Genomic DNA, 22547 nt, shown 5'->3' on the forward strand with positions numbered 1-22547 from the left:
AGAATCTAATAAATAAAAAGTAAAAAGAAGTGGAATGAAAAGCCTTACGTTTTTATTCTCTTATATTCTAATTTATAAATTACTTCCAACATATTTTATTGGAGTTAGTAAAAAAATTTTAAAATTTATTAACTTTAATAAAAAATCTAATAAGTTTTCATTCTGTTCTTATTATATATATTTAGTAAAATATTTTCCCCGACTTATATTTACTGAGAATAAAAAGAAAACTTGTAAATAAATAATTAAGGCTAAAAAATTATTATCCCTTGCTGTATAAATATAAAGAATATAATAGCCTCCATCAAGCGCATTACTTCTTTATCTTATAGTAAACAAGATCAGAAGAAATGTCTTTTATGGTAGGACGTGTGTATTTGTTCGGGTGTTTGTTGTCCTGCAATAGATATTAGTCTCGTTTTGATTTCTGCCATGCACAGTACATTTGATGCTATGGGCATAACTCTATCCCCAGTAATTTAATTTAATTTATAAATATCATGAAACTATCCATGAATAACTATAGATTTATATATTGTCCTGACTCCTGACTCGTTCGTGGGTACCTTTGTTTATTAAAAACACTGGACGCTCCATCATTACGATGCGTTACGTGCTATTGCCTGTTTCTTAATTTATATTTCAAAGCACCTTTGTTTGTGCTCTCTTTTAATATGCCACTAATCAGCGATCACATAAATTCGTTGATTTAACCTTTTGGCAAAGATTATAAAATAAATAAAATCGTTGATTTGACCTAATCAAGAGTTAAAGAATAGAAACTTTGCGAGCATCGTTAACGTTTGTGACAACAACCTCCTTTTCCTGTTTTTTTTTTTTTTTGGGTGTTATGGGCAAAAAACTTTTTGGTTGGTCTAATGGCCAGAAACTTGGAAGTCTCTTATTTTTTTCTTTTCGTTTCCTCTTTTTTTTTTTTTCAAGGAATAAGAACCAGTAATTGGCTAATACCTGAGAGTTCAAATGTCATTATTATTTGGACTGCATTTTAGCTTGTTTAAGAAATAACGCAACAGTGTCTCAAAAAAAGAAGATAGGTTGACACCAAATAATTTTTATCCTTATTCTCAATTAAAGAATGGCAAAAATAATTTAAACATTGTTAAAATCTCGTATCATGTATACACTTTCCCTTCAAACTTTACATGAAACAAAGTACTTACCATACGTATGTCATAATGACGATAAAATACGAATAACGCAACACCCCCAATTTATGCGAATGCTTTATCTAATTAGAAGAGGTGTAAGGGTGAGACAATAAAAAAGCGAAGACCAGTGGGGATTAAATAAATATAAAATATGAAAAAGGAAGAATAGGAGAGTGGGTACGTAGGCAATAGGCCGGGGCATAAAGCAATGGTCCCGAGTCCCGACCAAGCCTTTACGAGGGGAATCGATCGAAAGTTGTGTTAATTTGAAGGCGCTGAGCTTCGCAAAGGGAACAAGAGGGCCGTATACAAAATTGACCCAGCAGAACGACGTCGGATGCTCCTATTCGCTGGTTGTGGGATGCTCCTATTCCCGAAGGGGCCCCGCGCACATGCCCTTTTGCTTTACTTATTCCGCCACCTCATCCCATTGCTCATAGATTTAAATTCAATAATTATATTTAATACAGACATTAAATCATTGTATCATTTAGATTATTAAAATTTAAATTAATAATTAAAATAAATTTATTTATTTATTAATTTTTAGTAAAGTATAAATTTATAATTATTGATATAAATTTTAATAATTTAAATAATGTAAATATTTAATATCTATATTAAATACAGTCATTGGAGCTAAATTGATTGCTTGTGCTTCTCATTCGCATCCCAACAACTTGCACCCTCCCTTCCTATTCTTCCTCATCTTCTTTAATTTATTCTCTTTTTTCTTTCATCCTTTTTTATTTTATTCCCCTTCCTTCCCAAAGTTGATTTCTATCGACTACATCATCCAAGCATCTTTTCTTTTGGCTTTTTTTATTATCGGTCACATGATATGATATTCCATGCATATATAAAAACTGTTAGTTTTCTAATTTATTTGATATTGATACATGCATATCCACCAATATATTCATCTGAGGCCAAGCTTTTTCGAACCCAGTGGTAGATATTTTGTTCGGCAGGATAATCACCTTTCCCTCCGGCGACATTAATTCTCGTCAGTAACAATATCATTCATTCTACTTGATTGAACAATGGTCCTGTATTCTTTCTATTAGAAATTTCGATAATAACAAGTGTTAACATGGTTAGGAAAATGTCTATCCTGATCTACTTCTAATATAATCTCTGTTATCGGTGAGATTTATTTCCTGCAAGGATACAATGAAAAACAAAAAGGAACTGCTGAAATGAAATGCCCTGTGCAATTGGGCAGAACTATATCTGTGCTGCGGTTGCCTGTGTTACTTCCGGTATTGCATTATGAAATAATAATTCGGTTCAGATACACCGACAAGCTTCCACGGAAATTCTTGAAGGTGTTGATTGACATAATTATAAGTAATGATTATCCTTAAAAAAGCTCTGATCAGTATTTGTTAGGCTTGATATATTTAAGTTTAACCACATGATTGATGATGACACGAGACGCAACGGTAACCCAATTATACAGAGTTCGGCCATAATAATACATAAAGGTATAAAGCTATTATGCATTCATTTTACCTGGCATCCACGATACGAACGTACTCCAGCCATCAACGTATTTTTTTAAAATCTTCTCAAAATGTTTTGACAATCATTTACTCCCTCGTGTCTTTTAACAAGTCACTTGTAATTAATTTATTAAAATCAACGTCACTTTGTCAGAATAATAAAAAATTTTTAAAAATAAATTATTTATTTTGTCTTCATATTTAAAAAAGAGTGATTTGATATGTGAGGAAAAAAATTTTAAAATTTGAAATATTATATTTCTTTTGAGAATTTATTAGAGGGTACTTTTTAAATTGTAGATCAAAACTTACAAAACTCAAAAGAAAGTGAAGTACAAAAGAAACTTTCTAAAACATAATTTTTAAAAAGCACTCGAGAGAGTAATTGAAATTTCACATTTTGTCTAGCCTCGGCCCATGATTTTAGATCGAGGAAGTTTTTATTCAACGAGACTGTAGAACATTCAAAGACTATGCCTTAACATTTACTTTTTCTATTTAAAAATATAAAATAATTTTTTAAAAAGTTATATATTTATACCTTTTGAGATATAATCATTATCTTAAAAAAAATGCTCTTATTGATGAATAACTTTATATTTATTATAAAGTGTTTAATAGAAATAAATATAAAAAACATGATTAATTTACAAATAAATAATTACTTTTATTAAAAAGTGAGATTCAATTAAAAATAATTTATATTTTTAAATGGATAATGTAACAGCCCTCCTGGGTCACCACTGCCTCTCCAGGGTCTTTTCCCAGGCGCTGGACAACACACATGTCACCACATGATTGCCGGCTTTTCCACTGGTGGTACAGTGGTTATTCCTCACCCCACCCTCACGGGGGTCTTTTGGAACCTCCCCAGACTCGAACCTCCAACCTCTACCACCTTAACGAAGTTGAGGCGAAGTCTGGTACCATTGAGTCAAGTGGTGAGGAATAACCACAGTGGTACCAGACTTCGCCTCAACTTCGTTAAGATGGTAGAGGTTGGATGTTCGAGTCTGGGGAGGTTCCAAAAGACCCTGGAGAGGTAGTGGTGAGGAATAACCACAGTACCACCTGTGGGAAAGTCGGCTTTGGTCCAGTGATGGGCCAGAGTCCAGTACCGAGTCGAGGCTCAAGGGGTGGCTCCGTACTGTTACAGATAAAGTACATTGTACTTTTTGGATAGAGACAAAACCTCTCACACTAAAAAGTAAAATCAGTGAGAGAGGGGAAAGAAGGAAAGAAGGAAAAATTTCAGTTTAGACCCATGATCAAATGTAAAATAAAACAGAGCTTTTGAAATATAAAATTCTATGGCAGATGAGAGTTATAATAAAATAAAATTAAAATATAAACTAAAATTATTTAATTATTTCTAGTAACTTAAACTTATTAAAAGACACATGTAAATTCTCTGTATTAAAGTGATAAATTTTTTCATTAAAGTTATTCATGCACATTGCTGTGCCTGATTTTATCAATAATATTGTTGTCAGGGGTAAATCTATATATAGTTCACTAGTGAGGGGTGGGGGAGGGAAATTGAAAAGAAAATGAAAAAAGGGAGGCCAAAATCCATTTAAACTATTTTACAAAATAAAATTGTATAATTTTTACTAAGGGACATATGGTGTATGAATGGCAAGAACCCCTGCGTCCCCTCATACTTCTGTCAATAGTAGTTATTATGATAAAAAATAATTACAAATTTCTTATTTTATAGTTATTCATTATTCATATTAAAATGGTTACTTTTTTTTTAGAAGTTGCTTGTATGCATAACTTTATTTAATTTTATTATTAGTATTGTTATCACGGCAAAAATAATTGCAAATTTTTCATATTAAAATTGTTCATTTTTCATGTAGTTAATTTTCTTACAAAACTTGTTAGTACACATAACTTATTTTTATTCAAACTGTTATTATCATGGTAAATAAAGTTGCAAAATCTACATATTAAAGTTATTCATTTCCCATATTAACATAATTAATTTTTTTATCAAAGTTATTTGTGCTCGTATCTTCACATAATCAAAAGGTTAATTTTGTCATCCCTCCCAACATTTTAATATGATTTCATTACCTTTAATTTGTATTGAAATTTTAGACTTTAAAAGACTTTTTAAAAAAAAAATATAATCTTTAATCCCTAAAATTTTATTATGTTTTGTTTTTTGTCGTTGTAGTTTTTTCAATAACTTCAGTTCCTATATTTTTAAAAAAATTAGATAATATTTATTTTTCAGTTCCTTATAGTTTCGATTATTTTAGTGATTTAAGTTCTTATACAGATTGAAAATACTGAAAAAAAATTACAGAAACACCCCATGAAATTACAAGGATCAAATATTGTGTTTTTCTGACTTTTTTTATTTTGTTTAGTTAAGAGATCTATGCCAATTTTTTTTCGAAAAAGAAACCTTGGCTGCCCAGAACTAAAAGAGTGATTTTTTTTTTTTGTAATTAAAAGAGTGATGTTTTTATTTCGATATTTAGTATTTTTATTGTTATTTTCAAATACCTCACGTGCCGTAACTTTATTAATGTGAAAAGCAGGCTCATTCTCGTAACTTCGCTCACCTTCCCATCAAAGGGAGCTGAAACACTAGCTTCCCTGCCACTGCGTGCCTCTAACAATCAGTCCGTCTGACTTGTTACTAGTGAGCTGGGCTGCTAGCTACCTAAACCTCCTTCCACGCACAGAAAAGTTTCATTTTTATTTTTTGGGCTAAAAATAATTTGGAAGAATTAGCTCTATGTTTTTAACAGCAGAATTAAATATTACAGTATAGTTGTTATAGCATTTGTTAAAAATGTGATATTTACCTATGTTATGAAAAATTTAAATGTAATTATCAATTTTTAAAATTTTTTGAAGGCATTAAAATGATTTCCACGTCATGTGGCCTCTAATATTGCCACGAAATCCGAAGAGCCAATATGTACGGCTGTTCCTCACTTTGGTCGAGCTCTCCACGCGTATATATTTTAACTCGCCCCTAAACCTTCACATGTGAAAACCAACCCTCTGTTCCTTTCCTCCATAACTAACCCAGTCCACCCTCCTAACCCGACTTCATTGGATCCAGATTTCTCTCCCCAACCTCATTGCACCCCATTTCTCATATCATTCTACATAAATCCCCGTAGCTCAGGCCGGAATTGGTTTCGAAATAGCCGTGATGCCGATGCCGGCTGGGCCAGCATCACCAACCGATCATGCTCCGCCCCTGGGACCTACTATGGTGCCGATGCAATCCACTCCCATTATGGTTTCGGACTCATTTGCTAAAGATGCTATCATTTCTTGGTTCCGCAGCGAATTTGCCGCTGCTAACGCCGTTATTGATGCTCTCTGTGGTCACCTCGCTCAGCTCAGTGCAGCCGCTGGGGCCTCCGATTATGAATCTGTTTTTTCTGCAATTCATCGTCGGAGACTGAACTGGATACCGGTCATTCAAATGCAGAAGTATCACTCAATAGCTGAAGTGGCGGTGGAGCTTCGCAAAGTCGCCGAGAAGAAGACAGAGGCCAAAGAAAAGGGTCGAGATAACAGAAAGAGTGAGGACGCGGACACTTGTTTGGAGGACAAAAAGAAAATCAATCCGAAAATAATGGACAGTGATGGAAATGGCGGTGACGAGGCTCCTGAAGAGTATGATTCACCGGAAAGTGAAATTACCGATTCAGGTAATTACATGGTGCCGGCAATATTCCTCTTTTTTGGGTTTTCATCGATAAGCTTCTAGAATGTTTCCCCCTGTTTTAGCCACCACGAAAGCTGGGATTGATTTGGCGTTCACGGCGTTGTTTTTTTTTTTTCTTGGCCAGTGGCGGCGTATTCCATGCCTCTCTTTTACTTCGTTCTTTTACTTTTTGAAATAAAAATTACATTTTATAAAGCTTTCAAAGAAAATTGAGCTTTCCTGACTTTTTAAAATGAAGCTTTGGTGTGGGTATCGTTTTCATTGAAAAGCGGAAAGGAGCCTATAAAACTTCCAATAGTGTCATTTGTTTGGTATGGAATTCACAGGTTGCTTGATGTATTGGAAGAAAACCATCGAAGATAGAGATTTTTTCCCCCCTTGATAGTCATGGACAAGAAATTTTATTGACAGATGAAACTGTTTTTTTTATTTTAAAAAAATACAGTTCGTTTCTTGAAATGTTAAAAATTATTTGTTGCTGGACCCAACAAATTCATATTTGACGTGCAACCCGCCAGCGTCGCGTTAATATTTTGATGCCTATAATTTTGAGAATAACAGGAGAATATCAGCTTGAAAATATAGAAGAAGTTTGTTCTTTTTTGTAAAAAACACGTAGAATGAATTTGGGTGGCACAGGGTACAGATAGTGGCAGGAGTGGCATTCACCGCATAGTGGCAGGGGTAGGTATACCTAGAGGCGTGTGCTACAGGCGCCAGCCGGTCAGAGCTGTTTCCTGTTTTCCTTGAAGTAACGTGCCTGTTTCCATCGTTGAGGGTTCGGGTAATCGGGTGGGCGGTCAGGCATCGACAATTTGGGTGCCATTCCCGATGCTAATGCTATGTATTCAATTGGACTACCTGTCCCAGACGGCAGGTCAACGCTGTTCTGGTTGTTAGTTGGAGATCCTGGTATAAATCAATGAGCCATATTTTGTTTGGTCAAAGTAATCAATGAGCTATATTAGCTAGTGAACAAATTGAAGATGCAAAAATCAGTTCAAGAATGCATTTATTGCATGCAAATGTGGACATTTTCATGTTTCACTGTTTCTGTTGGATGCATTGGGATGGCCATTTTGGCCTTATACTGTACAAGGGACACATAATTACCCACGAGGACTTTGTCGGCAGACGGCAAATACTATATAACTATATTTATGATGATTAATCACTGGAACTCCAAGTTTAGAAACATGACTTGTTTGGATTCGTTAATCTTCTCGGACTCTTTGAGCCTCACAAACTACCCTACCAATTGAGATCATCGCAGTTATAGGATGAAAATGTTTTTTAATCTGACTTGTGGTTAGTCCTTTGTTTGTTGAGCACTGAATTTTCCGTGGTATTTTGTTTATATTGGGGTGGCAGGATCTCAAGAAATGCAAGCCAGTTTGATGAACAGCAGTATATGCTTCAACCACGAAGAATGTGAAGGACGTAATGCCCAGATAAAGTTGACAAAAGGCTTCTCGGCGAAGGAGTCGGTGAAGGGGCACATGGCAAGTTCTATCTTTCACAAAATTCAAATGCATTCTTTTTAGTAATGGCGCTTGGATTCGTTTATGCAATAAGAAGCAGGTGGGTATTGGTGAATTGGCAGGTGAATGTGGTGAAAGGATTGAAGTTATATGAGGACGTTTTCTCTGATTCAGAACTCTGCAAGCTCTATGATTTCGTCAATGAGATCCATTCTGCTGGCCAGAATGGTGAACTCTCAGGTAAACCAACCATAGTTTAGTATAATTAGTGTTCTCGAATGTAAAAGGGGAATCACGATAGTCTTGAAGAAATTACTAACTCGCGGTCGTCTTGGACAATTTTAGGCGAGACTTTTATACTATTCAACAAACAGATGAAGGGCAACAAGAGAGAGCTGATTCAACTTGGTGTTCCAATTTTTGGACCGATCAAGGAGGATGCCAAAAGTAAGAATTAAACGATTTCAAGTTTCTCTATACCGATATGAAATTGTAATTTTGTACCCAGGTATTGCATCAACGACTCCAAGTTATGGAGCAGTGTGTAATTCTTATTTTCTTTTTAAAAATCTGTTTACAGGCAATATAGAGCCAATTCCAGCTCTTCTTCGAAGTGTCATTGATCATCTTATTCAGTGGAAACTACTTCCAGAGTACAAAAGGCCAAATAGTTGCATCATCAACTTCTTTGAAGAGGTAAATATTGCATACTCTGCTCCACTTGAGATGTTACTAAAATAGGCACAATGAGAATTTGTTATGTGCGACAAAACAGATTTATCATTGTCTATACCATCAATTTCAGGGGGAATATTCTCAGCCATTCCTTAAACCACCTCATCTGGACCAACCTGTGTCTACTCTGCTTCTATCTGAAGCAACCATGGCTTTTGGGCGTACCCTTACCAGCGACAGTGAGGGGAACTACAAGGGGCCACTCATGCTCTCACCGAAGAATGGGTATATATTAAATACACTTTTTCCTCAAACATGATCATTTCCGCAACTATGATCTTTAGCTTATTTGGATGAAGACAACTCGTAAAAGATTGAGATGTATTCCAACATTTATGAAATGAGCTTACACGTGAGAACTCAAGCATATTCATTTTCCTTTCCTTTTGTTTTTTGGTGAACTAAGGCATATTCATTTGAGGCTAATCTATTCAACGTTAGCTAACATGGTAAAATACATTGGCATATCTCATTATTAGCATCACTCGAGTGGAGTTGCAGTAAACCAAACGATCAAGCAGATTCCCTAATGCCTGCCTGTTGGTTTTGTAACTCCCATGGCTCATCTAAGATCTTTAGTTTGAAGTTAAAAATTTCTTGACGTCCAAGTCAACTGCTTTATTGTTCGTTGATAGCATAACTGACAGAACACCATGGAAACTTGCAGACATGTGGGGAAGGGACAAAAACAGAGCCTTTTTTCTCTTTTGGAGACATCAATAGGTAGAATTGTAGTTTTAGAGCTGAAACCTAGTTTATAATTTTCTTCATCATCTCGGGGGTCGCAATTGAAATATTCGATATTGGAAAGCTTCTTATTCCTTTTTTCGCCTCCTGTATGAACAGTGTGTGCATGATGTGTGTGCGAGACATATATATCTTAAATGGTGTAATTCATAGCGGACAACTAGAATCATGCACCGGTTTTCCCGCTATTCAAGGGAATGCTGGGTGGCACTGGTAGGTATGGTACTGTCATCTTATGACTAGTAGCGTCAGGCCATTCAAGGTCCGTTGAGCATTTGGTCTCAACTTCCCCAAAGGGGCTGCATCCGAATATTCTTAGCATCGGCGCCTTTGTCTTCATCATTAATCAAACTAATATAAGCATCACTAGGGTTGTCGCACTTTTTCTTTCGCAGCGCAGAATTTTATCTTGCATGGACTGAGTTTTAGCTGATCACAGGAGTGACACATTTGAGCTTTGCAGGTCTCTTATAGTGATGAGAGGGAACAGTGCTGACATGGCAAGGCATGTGATGTGCCCATCCCCAAACAGAAGGGTCAGCATCACCTTTTTCAGGGTAAGGCCGGACTCCAACCAATGCCAAGCACCAAATCCTTCCATGCCAAATACAATGACTCTTTGGCAACCTGGAATAGCCAGCCCATATGCTTTGGCAAATGGAGCTCTCAGTGGCAATGAGGCTGTGGATATGATGCCCAAGTTGGGAATAATTCGTGCCCCAGTGGTCATGTTAACCCCTATGCGCCCTATGGTGTTGAGTTCTCGAAAGCTTCCTCGTGGTGGGACAGGGGTGTTCTTACCCTGGAACGTGCCTTCTAGAAAACATGCCAAGCATCTTCCCCCTCGAGCCCAGAAAGGACGGCTTCTGGCATTGCCTCCCCCAGTTGAGTCTCACACTCACGTGGAAGAGTCCACTTCCGGACCCACCATTACTGTTGAAGAGTAAGTCTGAATTTAGTTTGAAGCAGCGTGCCTTGGGTTCAAGCAAGTATGAACCGAGGAAGGTGGTGGCTTGGTTTCATTGTCCTTGATCAACTGAGCCTGGGTGCTGTTTGAGCAGTTTGGTTCTTTCATTTTCCCCACTTCTTCTTCCGGCCACTTTAAGTTAGATTGTATCGATGATCGCAGTAGTTTTTCTTAATGGATGTCAATCGCAGCAGCGAGCGTTTCTGAGTAGTGATCGAGGTTTCAAATTCCAGTTAGTGAGAATCATCTTAGAGGGTAGAATTTTGTATCGACTGTAATGTATGTTAATCTTCTTTTGAAAAGGGCCAAATCATCTTCGGAATGCTAGCTATGATCATTTAGTTCAGCAGAGAAGGCAGACGTTTCAAATCTGAAGGGAATGCCATGCCATCTGAGTGCAATGGATAGCTGTTAATACAAGATCACTAAAGAAAAAGAAGAAAATAAGTTATTGGTGTTGTGCCAAGTTCTTATGGCAGCTGCAAGCTTCCATTCTTGCCATGATTGAACAATTAATAAAACACTTCGATCAAAAGGACAATTAATAAGGCATAGCTATCTTAAAAAGATTTGAATTCAATAACTGTACTTAATATAGATATTGAATGCTTACACCATCTAAATTATTAAAATTCAAATTAATGATTATGAATTTATATTTCACTTAAGATTAATAAATGAATAAATTTATATAAATCGTTGATTTATATTTTAATAGTTTAGATGAAATAAATACTCAATACCTGTATTAAGTACAGTTACTGAATTCAAGTCCCTATATAGAAGCTGAATTTGCTATCGTCAATGAAACGAAATTGTGTAAAACAAGAAACAATGCATTCTAAATGAGTATCCATATATCATCACGTACCTGTACAATTTAAAATCATTGCATTCTTTGGATTTGCGGCAATAAATGAGAAAGATTTTATACAATTAAATGAGAAAGCATGTCCTGTATATTTTTTTGGACCATTTCTCGATTTGGCGAGGTATGTTCTACGAATTATCGAATCAAAGATTATGGCGCGGTATGTTTTACAGACAAGATAACCGTTATTGAATAACGCTATTAATAGGGTTCAATAATTTGAGTGTCTTTTTGTTTTTGTTTTTGTTTTTGAACTGTTAAACCAATCTGTTTATTTTTTTCTTTCTTTTTTCTTTTTTGCCAGAAAGTTAAACCAGTCTGTTTAGGTAACTTCTAACCAATATTAAATGTTTGAATACGTAATGAGGAATTTGAAAAATAAATTATACTATTATTTATGATTTGGAGATAGTTAAATTTATTATAAAATTAATGGCATTGATTAGCTGATATTGATATTGAATATAATGATTTGACATTGTATCAACAAAAGAAAATGTTTATTTGTTTTTTATGTTTTTAAAATTTTTTAAATATGTACTGTATTATATTTACTCAATAAATACTCCCACAAACTATTGCCGCGGGATGTTAACCAAGGGGACATGAAAAGGGTTGAAATGAGAAAATTTTGTTGAACTGGAATTGGGTTGAAAAGAATGTACAATCTATCAAGATATTCAAAGAATAGGATAGATATATAAACGAAATAGCATCTCAGAAGGGACAAAGAAAAATCAGGACAGGGTTCCTGTCATGAATATGACAAGGCAGCCACTAATGCAAAATGGTACCGCCATTACCATCATCCAGGATCAATGCTCATGATTTTCCTATATCCAAAACCCAGCTTGATCTCCCTTTCTTCCTCACCGAACTGCAAAATGCTGAGTGACGCTCTCAACGGAAATCATATGGCACTACTTTGACAAGGACTGTCAAATGAATTATGGTTACTTACATCTCTCACGCATTCTTCCTATCATTCTTTGAAAATAAGATCTTGTTCTTTCTGTCTCTCCAATAATCTAAGCCAAGCTCCCCACATGCGGCAGGTGTGCCTTCACCCAGCAACACTCCTCCCCCTAAAACTCCCATGATCATTCCTCCAAAGAATGAGTGTCGGAACGGTAAAGATCATAAGGTGCCCAGAGATGATCAACGGTGCAGGGCTTCCTAGAATCCAGCCTCAACCACGGCTTACCTTTCCCGCTCCAATGTAGCAAACTAATTGGACCAGGATGCAGATTCCTACATTTGCCTTCAAGGTTATCCCCTCCTAACCCATGTTGGTTCCACCTATGGTCCACAGCCTTTATATCGCCGGCCAACACCAGCAGAAAAGGAGGCAGAGACCCTAAATGGTAAATCCTCTTCTGCTTCTGCACTTCCATCCACCTCTCCACTTTCTGAGTATAATCCCCTTCCCTCCATTTCTCCACGTTCACTATCATGACCCCTGTGTTGAAATAGCATGGGTTTCGACCCTCGAATGCTCGAGACAGAGCCGCGTCTGTCCAGAACAGGTCCGTGAAGTAGTTGGTGAAATTGGCGTGGCAGTACTCAGGCGCCGCCACCACCTTGCCCTCCAAGTCAACCTCCCAAAGCTTCGCTATGTCGTCCACCACCACCAGGTCAGAGTCCAAGTATATGACCCGATTCACGTAACTGGGGATCATATCAGCAAGGTAGATTCTTGCGTAGTTCAAAGGCTGGTCCAATGCCTGACGTATGGATTTGGAGATTTTCCCACGCACCCTGCCGGAATCGAAGCGGTAAATTTGGAATTTGAGGTAGGGGAAGGTGGTTTTGATGCTGAAAAGGACCTCGGGTTTGAACCTAGCCCAGAGGAAATGGAACTCAATGTTCTCAGGGCAGGTGGAATGCTGCAAGATGGAGAAGACGGCGGCCATTGTGCCTCGGAGGTAGTTAGAGTCCAGTGTCATGGCAACGTGGATCTTCTCCGCATTGCAGGCGTCCCCGTTGCGAAAGGCCGGGGCTTCACGGAAACTGGGGGCATCGGGGGCGGGCTTCAGGACGACGCCAACGCGGATGGTAGCGGCGGCGGCGGCGCTGAGGAGGAGGAGGAAAGACAGGAGGCCGACGAGGTGTTGGGATAGGGCCCAAAAAGAAGCACTATAGGAGGCCATCCTGTCCCCAGTAGTGGGAAATTGGCGGGAGGGGCGGTGAGGGAGCGAAGAGAGGCTAGATGGTGGAAGCCATTGTCAGGGTGGTTGAGACAAAGGCCACAGTTCATGATCACTCATTCCATTATACCAAAGGAAAGCAGGTCCGTGGGGATTGTGAGGAACAGAACAATCCTCGGAGCCTCCCTGCTCTCTTCTTTCAACCATTTCTCCTTTCTTCTTTTTTTCCTTATTTATATCTCTGCCAAATAAGCTGCGTCTCTAATCAATTCCCTTCGTTTCTCACTCATGTTTTTATCTATTTTCCTTTGCCGTGGGATTTTCTATATACTTTCCTCCTCTCGTGCCTGAATTCGGGGAGCATGCTGATATTTAGTTGATTGTTGGCTCTCTGTCAAATTTTGGTCTGTGATCCTGGGAAATTCAATTCTTTCCCCAATTAACTGGCCATTAAAAAGGTGTAATATTATCTTCTGTCTATGTCTGTGGTGTTATCTTCCGTTTATTTTTTTCATTTGATTATTTGATATTTCAAGCCTGTCCTGTATGTGTTACTGACTCACCGTAAAAGAGGCGACCTTCCATGAACAGCTGCCTCCCTTCCATTTATTTGCCGCCAAAATAAGGCATTATAAGATTTTCTCTCTTTAAAGATTATAGACTTCAATTGGGTTTATATTTTCTTTTTTGGCCAACCAATTGGGTTGATCTCACTTGCCATATTTATCCATACGAACATTTATGATGAAACATTTAATACGGGCTCCCTTAATATGTGACCCACAATATTTTTGGGCCCGACATCAAGTTCAAGCGATGCCAATATGTCATAATGACTTTTTTCTTCATAAGCACATTAGATTTACAAAACTAAATCAATTATTTAAGAAAAGAAATAAATATTATATTAATAATTAATAAATGATATATAACAAGTAAAATTAGTATATCACCATAGTTACTTATTTCTTTGGGTTAACAATCATTTTGGTTCCTCACTTTTATTTGAAAGATTATTGAACATCTAAATTCAATCATAAATCAATTTTGTCTCTTACTATTAAAGATTTTTTTTTTTATCAATTTACCATTAGTGAACCGTACATTCAATTTTTAAAATATTTTTTATTATAAAATATTAGGTTAATGTTTATTTTTACCTCTACATCAAAAAGTTAGTAAATACCGTCATCTCAAATATTTTATAATAAAAAATATTTAAAAAATGAATGTAAAATCCACTAAAAAATATTTTATAATGTGAGTTAACTATAAAAAGATAAGAGAAAGAATCTTTAACATTAAGGAATAGAATTAACTTATAATTAAATTTAAAATGTCCAATAACCTTCAGCTAAAATTAAAAGACAAAAATAACTGTTATCCCTGTTTTTTTTTTTTATCGCGGTAAGATTATACCCACCAATATCTAAATAACTAGAGGGGTTAGTAGTGGGTACATGGGACAACCGCCCTCGACCAAATATTTCCGTGCATGATCATTACTGTGCACGTTGACAGTGAATTGTGGTATCGTACATCTTGCCAATAAAATGCCCTGTCTTCATCCCTTTCCCTTGGATCCAATTCTGGTAAATATTCTTAACCGGCTCGACAATCAGGCTTCTGTTAGGATACGTATAAGATACATGTTTAAAGTCTCCATTTTTACCGGTTTCGTTCACTCAAATGGTATACGTAAAAATACATCAAAAGAAAAGCTCGTCCTAATTTTGATTTTTCCAGCTGTAAAGGAAATGACAGAGCAATCAAGCCTGATTCAATTATAATTCATCTTTTGGATGTGCTTGAAAACATTGCTCATCCCAGTAGTAAGGAAATTTCAATCTTGCTGCAGTATGAGGCATGGACCAGTCCTCGTATATAAACCTACAAAAGAGTCAAAACACATAAATAATGACAAGCGAACAATAATAACCAAGAAAAAGGAAAAACATGACAGAATCAAAGAAGCAAAAATGTCTGCATCAAAACTCCATAATTCAATAAACGATATACCTCCTGCCCTCCACAGTTCCATGTATCATATTAGAGATGAGTTTTAATGGACATAAAAGGCCGAAAGTGTAAAGAATCTCTAAACGGAGTCTCCAGCTAGCTACCATTTCTCACTAGTCTCGTGCTAACATGGTATGGCATGGCCCACCCCAAAAATGGAAACCATCCCCGGATGCACAGTGATCAAGAAGCAGTTAAATTTGAGAATAGTTTACCTACTATGATTTCTTAATAAATATATTTATGATGCATTTACTCGCCCAGACAGTATGATAAAAGTCGGTCTTGATAATATTTTTATTAACATCAATAACCAAGCATGTGGTCTTTTTAAACGCCAAAAAAAAGAGGGATGAAAATGATCATCGACTAATTGAGAGAACACAAGGACATCCAGCATTCACCCAAGTCACTAGGTAGTTTAAAGTGCATTATACAATAAGAGAGATGAAAATGGTTCAAAACAGACCTACTCCTCATTCCGAGCCATACCTTGGTCAACTCTGGAATGAGCAAAAGTAAGCAACTATAAAATATAACTTTTAGCTCCTAAACTTTTCCTTAGTTATTGATTTAGTTTCTAAACTTTAACTAAAAACAACTTAATCCCTATAGTCTCTTGATTCAAAACAATTCGATCCCTACAATCTCTTAACTCAATAAGCTACAAGGACTAAATTGTTTTAAGTCAAAATTCTAGGCCTGGATAAATAATTGAGAGAAAGTTCACAGAATAAAAGTTATATTTTTTGAAAACTTAACTTCCAACTTAAATAAGGAGCATATAAACGAATGGTTAATAGAGGTTACGTACACTTTAATTGGCGGTCTTGATATGATAACAAGCACTTGTAAATCCTCGCGATCATTGGTATTCCATAACTGCAATGCAGATTATCTTTGATAACTTAAAAAATTGTAGAATCTGCCCACTCTTCCAAGCCCCCTTCCACCCACCCAACTAGACCCCAAAAAGAAAAAGAAAAAAAAAATTCGTGCTTCACATTCTGTTAAGATCAGTAAGCAACATTAAGAGCTAACATCCTATTAGTGTATGACATTATAAATCAATAGACATAAACATACCGCAAGTTGAGAAGTTGAAGAGATTTCAAAGAAAAATTGAGCGGGAAAATTCTCACCCTATTATATCAGATGTTTACCTGATGAGCATCATTAACCGGAATATGAAATGTGCTATTTGGAAAGATAAAGTGCTCCTGTGGCTTTCCCGGGTATCTTTCGTGAGAACTTGATGCAAGATAGAGAGTGCCACTCCCTTTGAGGACAATGAAAACTTCTTCACAGGAATGCCTGTGAATTGGAGTGCGTGATCCTGGTGAAAATGTTTGAAGCCATACCTCAACCTGTTTTAAACCAGATGATTTTCGAAAGTAAATGACACTTACTAATAACACACATATCAAACTCATCTGGCAAACGGAAAGCAGCAAAACAATGTTTCAATATTATGACTTAAATTGACTGGTCGTGACTATGATTATTAATTCTTTTTTGTTTTGTTTTGTTTTGTTTTGTTTTTTTTTTTTTGCTGCTAAAAGATATGAACAATATGATTACACCATATCCAATTTTTTCATTCCAATAAACAAAAGACATAGTTAACATCAACACAAAACCAGTTCTCGAGTTAACTTTGCATTTTCTGCAATGATGATCATAGCTTGAGGCATTTTCTTAACGTTCACTATTATTGTAAGAACTTCAATAATTCTGATGGTATTTTTTATCTGGTGAGAATATAAGCAAGTTTAATGTATCTAAAGAAAATGAAAATGATCAATTATATCATGACAGATACCTCTCTCATTCCATGCAAGACTGAACCTACAATAGTTATGTGAGAAAGACCTGCCCTTCCATAGTTATCCTGAGGAATCTCACTGATATTCCTAACAAGCGGTAACCCTGCATATTCGTAGATTAAGAAAGCAAAAAGTAATTATACATTGTGCCATTAAGATTTTGAGAAAACCCGACATTCATCAGCAAAGACCCTGTCTATTTCACTGGAGTGTTCATGCTTCTTGTGGTTCCCGTAATTTAGACCATTCTATCAAATTTAACACATAATTTACACAGAATAAGCACATGAAAACCATCGCTGAGTAGGTCCTGGATGTAAAAATGAAGGTTATAAGCTGCTATACACATGGTGTAAAGTTTATGCCTGCAAGTTAACGCAGTAGAAGAATAGCATATAAGGGGGAAATAAAGAAAGTCGCGTATGACATGTTCATTCAATTCGAATCAGCGTACAGAGCTCTGCGTCAATTATAACCCCCCCCCAAAAAAAAGAGGCACTGTTCTTGTTCGTGATCTAATTCTACCCAAAGGCTCAGTAGCAGGATTCAGGAAATGGTCATATTATCATTTTTTGTCATGAATAAGTTTACCCATAACTCAAATACCGTTTCAGTAACAAAGGTAAAAGTCCAGAGGAAGAAATTCATAGATTGGATGCTTTTTTGCTGATTTAACATGTTAAGATCACCCAACAAATTTTGAAGTAATGCAGCCAACAATCGTCGAACACAAACCTACTCGAAGCAGAATGAGCAAGAGCTACTGCCAAGATTGACCCATCACATCAAAGCATCATGGATGAAAGGAGGAGCATTCACATATGAAGAAAATTAACTTCCGAGGCTTATTCAGAAATTTAAAACACGGAAGGAAAATGACCGTAAAAGAGGAGGATTCGAGCTACACGAAGTAATGAAATTAAAAGCTTAGGAGTCATAATCATATCCAACCTGTGATGGAGCAATAAGAGGCAAGAGCGACGACAGAAAAAGCGAGGAAGCTAACGAAGAAGGCGAGAGAACGCCCAACCATCTTCGAACAAATTCTGGTGACGGAAGAGGGGGCTGCCAACCACCTCATAAAGCGACTGAACACGTGACTTGCACGGGACCTTGATTCGCCCGATTGCAGTTGTTCGGGATTGTGCATTGCGGCCCGTCGGGCAATGGCTGTGGGCGTACAAGCGAACTGAGATATTATTACACGTGCATCATTTTTCGTTGCCAGAAAAGTAATTAGCATAATTTATAAAATTAGTTTTTTTTTGCCAGAAATTTATAAAATTAGTTGATAATTTTAAATTTAAATGTATAAAAAATTATCGAAATTTTTTAAAAAAATTACTCCTATTACAAAAAATCATTAGTTGCATTAATTTATCTTCCCATCTTAATCACCTCATTCAATATCTCATTAATTAATCTCTCAGCTTTAATTATCTTTTCTTCATTTCTTGGGATAACCACTTGCATTTCCTATAAAACTGAAGGAGTTTATATTTTTTATTAAGGTTATTGAATACAAAAGTTATCTCCAAAAGTCAATACTCCAATCTCATGTTTTGGTTGAAAACTATTTTATTAGATTGTTTTGGAACAATTTTCTACTCTCTAAAGTAAAAAAAAATATTTAATAATGCATTTTTAGATAATGTTTTGAAAATAAAAAAAAATTAAATATTGTCTTGAAGAGTATAAAAATGGAAACATCTTTTATTTGTTATGGAATTATTATTCTAAAGTAAAAAATATTAATTTTTTATTATTTTTTATTTTCAAAACATATTTTATAAAACACTAATTCATAGATTAATAAAACAAAAATATTTTTAAACAAGCGCTAAATCCCTTAAAAGATGAAAATGAGATATATGACCAGATGTATGATCTTAGAAACCAAGTCAAGTTCTTTTTAATTATTTGAGATTTTTTTTTCAAGAAATGGGTGGTATAAGAAAATCAGAAAACGAATAACAATGAAAAAAAAAAAAAAAAAAAAGAATATTTAGCATATCAAATAGTTAAAATAAAATTACGGTAAAATTTTTATTTGATGTGAATTTTTTTTTTCTTTTTTTGATTTCACGATCATGGAGAGAAGTCTAAGTACTATCGTTGCTTTTTTAGACTAGTCCAAATTATTACCCAACACTGTATACTGAAATATATTTGACATAATTACTTAACATGGTTATATATTCTAAATTTAAAATTTAGAATTTAAATTTAGGATAAGCTGAATCCATTCTTTGACATGATACTATCACAGATTTTTTTAATACTAAATTTACAGGCATAAGTTTTAAAATTTGAGTAATTAATTTTTTATCTATATCTTATTAAAATTATGGAAAAATTATGTTAAAATTTCATATAAAAAATTCATTAAAAAATAATAATAAAATACTTCTAATTATGTGATGGAAATATGATCTATTAAAATACTATAATTTTGATAAAGCCTCTAAACCATTTTGTATTAATAAATTTTAAATTTAAAAGATTATTTTATCTATACTAATAAATTATAATTTTTTATCTAATTTTTATAATTTTTTAAATAAAAATTATTATTCTTTGAATAAAAGTTATGCTTGAGTTTATTATTTTAAAATTTTTTTTAATAATAAAAATTATATATGACAAGCTGTAATTCTTTAATTTAATTTTTATAAATTATAAAAAAAGTTATTATTTTTTAATTAAAAATTATTATTATAATTTATTATTTTGAGATAAAAAATATATTTAACAAGTTGTGATTTTTTTTTTATTATTGAGATCCTCAGAATAAAAATTAATATTTTTTTAATAAAATTATGAAGCTTTTTGTTTTCAATAAAAATAAAATAATTTTTATTTTAAAATTTATTAATATAAAAATTGTTATAAATTATAATAAAATTATAATATTTTGAGAGATTAATATTATTTATATAATTAAAAATTTTATCATATTTTTTTAATTAATTATTATAAAATTTATTAATAACTTCTGTCCCTTATTAATAAATATTGTAGAAATTAATTTTTTTATATGACGTTGCATTTAATTTTACCAAATTAATTATGGCGCCGACGAAGCCCGTTGTCGTGAGCGGTGGATACAGTGCTCTTCGTAGACGAACAAGCATTTCACACCCCGTTGAACGCCGTCCACAGCTGTCAGACCTGCGTGGTTGTTCTCGGGCAAGCAGTTAAGAAGGTTCGAACCCTTGGGCTTTTTCTACTCCCAAAATCCGGTGAGATTGATTTGTTCAATCTGGTTTTGAATCTAGATTTGAATTGTTCCCGGTGTCATCTGTTCTCTGCGTGGCTGTTCTTGCTCTGTGTTAAATTTTTAATTTTAACTTGGCTTTAACCTGATCGTGTAATCGTTGAATATTGACGCTTTTGAATTTGGGAATATTTACGTTTTTTTTTTCACTAGTTTTTGTTTGAACGGCATGTAATTGTCTATTATACTTCTTCCTTCTTCATTTTGATTACCAGCGACTTGTATAATTTGGATTGTATTGTTTTGTGCAATGCTGGTTCTCGTGTAGTGGCATTCTGTTATCTTGTTATATTATCATCAATTTTGGAAAATTCTGAAGGTATTTGTGATGTATGATCTTGTAAATGACTTTGCTCAATTTGTGTCAAAGTATCTGGAACAAAGATTAAAAGGGTATTATATATCAACTATGCATAGTACAAAGATTTCAATGGGGGCATACTGAGTGTAGTATAGGTCCGGCCATGCTATGTGCTTTAATTTTCATGTTAACTTTGCTGATTATTCTTGCTTCACCTTCTGTTTGAGGGTATAACAATTGCTCTATCAAAATATAGCGAATTCAATAAGCCTTCTTGACTAAACAGGTGGTTGGTGCTTCGTATTGATTGGATCGTGGGAAAATGCATCCTCCTCTAACCTTACACAAACACCCAATGTGCGCAGAAGTGAGTTTAAACATATGTTTTTGCTTTCTTTTATTTTTAAATTTTTTAATTACTTTATTAAGTTCTTGTTGTTCATATTTTCGTTATTTCTTTCCATCTCCATGACATGTGACTGCAAGACGGTTGTTGCCTTGTTGGATATTTGGCTTTAAATGAAAATATTAACTGTGAAATAGCCCTGGAATTTGTTTCGAATATTTGGGGTGTGATTATCTTTCTTGCAACCTAGTGTTGGTGTGTCTACCCTTATGTCTTTCCATATTGTGCTGTAAATTATTATCAGTAATGTTGCTACGATGATAAAGATTTGTGGTATCATCAGTAAGAAAGGGTTCTGGCTCTGCGTTTAGCAGGTTATTGAGCAGTTCCAACAGTGCCATATAGACCATCCATATGGAAAATTCTTTGGTAAATGTACAGATCTGAAGATAAAGTTGGATAGCTGTTTCAGGCAGGAAGTGAGTTTTTACTGTTTTCCTTTTCACTGGCCTGCTCTGTTTTTCTGTGTTTTCCCACTCCTTAATGACTTTTTCAAGCAGAAAGCTTTGAGGCGAAAGGCAAATTTTGAAAGGAGTAAGGAGTTCAAGCAAAGGCTAGATGCTTTTAGGAAAGAAAATGCTGCAAGCAGCAGCCAGTAGAAGAATTTTCGCCCATCTTGGAAGGTCCAAACTCAAGTGCCAAATTGTTAGAACAACACAGAATTTAGAGGTTCCTTGAGACTGAAGTGTGATTAGAGCTTTCCTATCTTGAGCTTGGATACGTTCAAATCTACTATGAAGAATAAAGATCTTGGCTATTGTTAGTATAGTCTGTTTTTTCTGTTCCTCGTTGTGTTAATTGTGTTCTAGCAAACACAAAAGTATAATAATAAAAGAGAGAGAATGAGAAAGTGATTGAATCTGTGTTTATGTAGTTATGTTATTTTGAAAAGGGGAATAAACGACTCAGTCGTGAGGCTAGCAAGTTAAGTTGAAAGCCAAACTTACCGGTCTTGCTCTCGTCTAAATTATGCTCTCTGGTTGATCCGAAGGAGCTTCTTTGATCCCATTAATAACACTATAAACTAAGGAGCAGACTAGCAGAGAAGTCCCGTGCTCAAGATGGCTTGAGGAAAGATGGAAAAATTTTGCATGGTGATGGATGCAAGAATTGGTAACTGCCATTGTGATCTATTAGTGAAGAGATTTTTTTTAATTAAAAAAAATTAGGCGGGTTGGATTTTAAAAGCACACTAGATTTAATGAAGAGCATTTTATCAATGAAGAATGGAAGTTTCTCATAGGTCATAGCATGAAGGGACATTCTCTAATGAGAGGAAGGCCAAATAAGAGGGGATTGAAAGAAACAGCTAATATATTAAACTAATCCCAAAATATCCCATTGACACTCCTAGCCCAAGATAGAAAACAGTTGAATCATCTGAAAAATA

The 22547-nt window shown here is 35.1% G+C and overlaps 4 protein-coding genes across 7 annotated transcripts; 2 read left to right on the forward strand and 2 right to left on the reverse strand.

Annotated features, from left to right (window-relative positions):
• Positions 1-5678: 5678 nt before the first annotated feature.
• On the forward strand, positions 5679-10637 carry LOC129306568 (RNA demethylase ALKBH10B-like). Its single transcript, XM_054947241.1, has 7 exons — positions 5679-6363; positions 7752-7882; positions 7984-8101; positions 8207-8308; positions 8442-8557; positions 8667-8821; positions 9807-10637. The coding sequence occupies exons 1-7, from the start codon at positions 5856-5858 to the stop codon at positions 10288-10290; spliced, it is 1614 nt and encodes a 537-aa protein (XP_054803216.1). The 5' UTR covers positions 5679-5855; the 3' UTR covers positions 10291-10637.
• Positions 10638-11796: 1159 nt separating this feature from the next.
• Positions 11797-13520, reverse strand: LOC129306996 (probable galacturonosyltransferase-like 4). The gene has a single exon (XM_054947838.1). It carries the CDS (start codon positions 13329-13331, stop codon positions 12282-12284), a length of 1050 nt encoding a protein of 349 aa, XP_054803813.1. The 5' UTR covers positions 13332-13520; the 3' UTR covers positions 11797-12281.
• Positions 13521-14870: 1350 nt separating this feature from the next.
• LOC129305088 (auxin-binding protein T85) lies at positions 14871-18302 on the reverse strand. 3 transcript variants are annotated; one of them, XM_054945005.1, is made up of 5 exons: positions 18125-18281; positions 17170-17276; positions 16511-16714; positions 16162-16229; positions 14871-15218 (listed from the first exon to the last, which is right to left on the reverse strand). In XM_054945005.1, the coding sequence occupies exons 1-5, from the start codon at positions 18252-18254 to the stop codon at positions 15113-15115; spliced, it is 615 nt and encodes a 204-aa protein (XP_054800980.1). In that variant the 5' UTR covers positions 18255-18281; the 3' UTR covers positions 14871-15112. The 3 variants fall into 3 exon arrangements, with proteins under 3 accessions (XP_054800980.1, XP_054800982.1, XP_054800981.1); XM_054945007.1 differs by lacking the exon at positions 16162-16229 and having other exon boundaries at positions 18125-18301; XM_054945006.1 differs by lacking the exon at positions 14871-15218 and having other exon boundaries at positions 16170-16308; positions 18125-18302.
• A 1944-nt stretch (positions 18303-20246) lies between these two features.
• On the forward strand, positions 20247-22026 carry LOC129307124 (uncharacterized). Of its 2 annotated transcripts, none has more exons than XM_054948003.1 (4): positions 20247-20378; positions 21038-21118; positions 21472-21576; positions 21658-22026. In XM_054948003.1, the coding sequence occupies exons 2-4, from the start codon at positions 21074-21076 to the stop codon at positions 21754-21756; spliced, it is 249 nt and encodes an 82-aa protein (XP_054803978.1). In that variant the 5' UTR covers positions 20247-20378; positions 21038-21073; the 3' UTR covers positions 21757-22026. The 2 variants fall into 2 exon arrangements, with proteins under 2 accessions (XP_054803978.1, XP_054803977.1); XM_054948002.1 differs by having other exon boundaries at positions 20256-20415.
• Positions 22027-22547: the final 521 nt, after the last annotated feature.

This window comes from Prosopis cineraria, unplaced genomic scaffold (assembly GCF_029017545.1).
Source record: "Prosopis cineraria cultivar Desert tree isolate PC_DT_omini unplaced genomic scaffold, ASM2901754v1 PC3, whole genome shotgun sequence".
NCBI lineage: Eukaryota > Viridiplantae > Streptophyta > Magnoliopsida > Fabales > Fabaceae > Prosopis > Prosopis cineraria.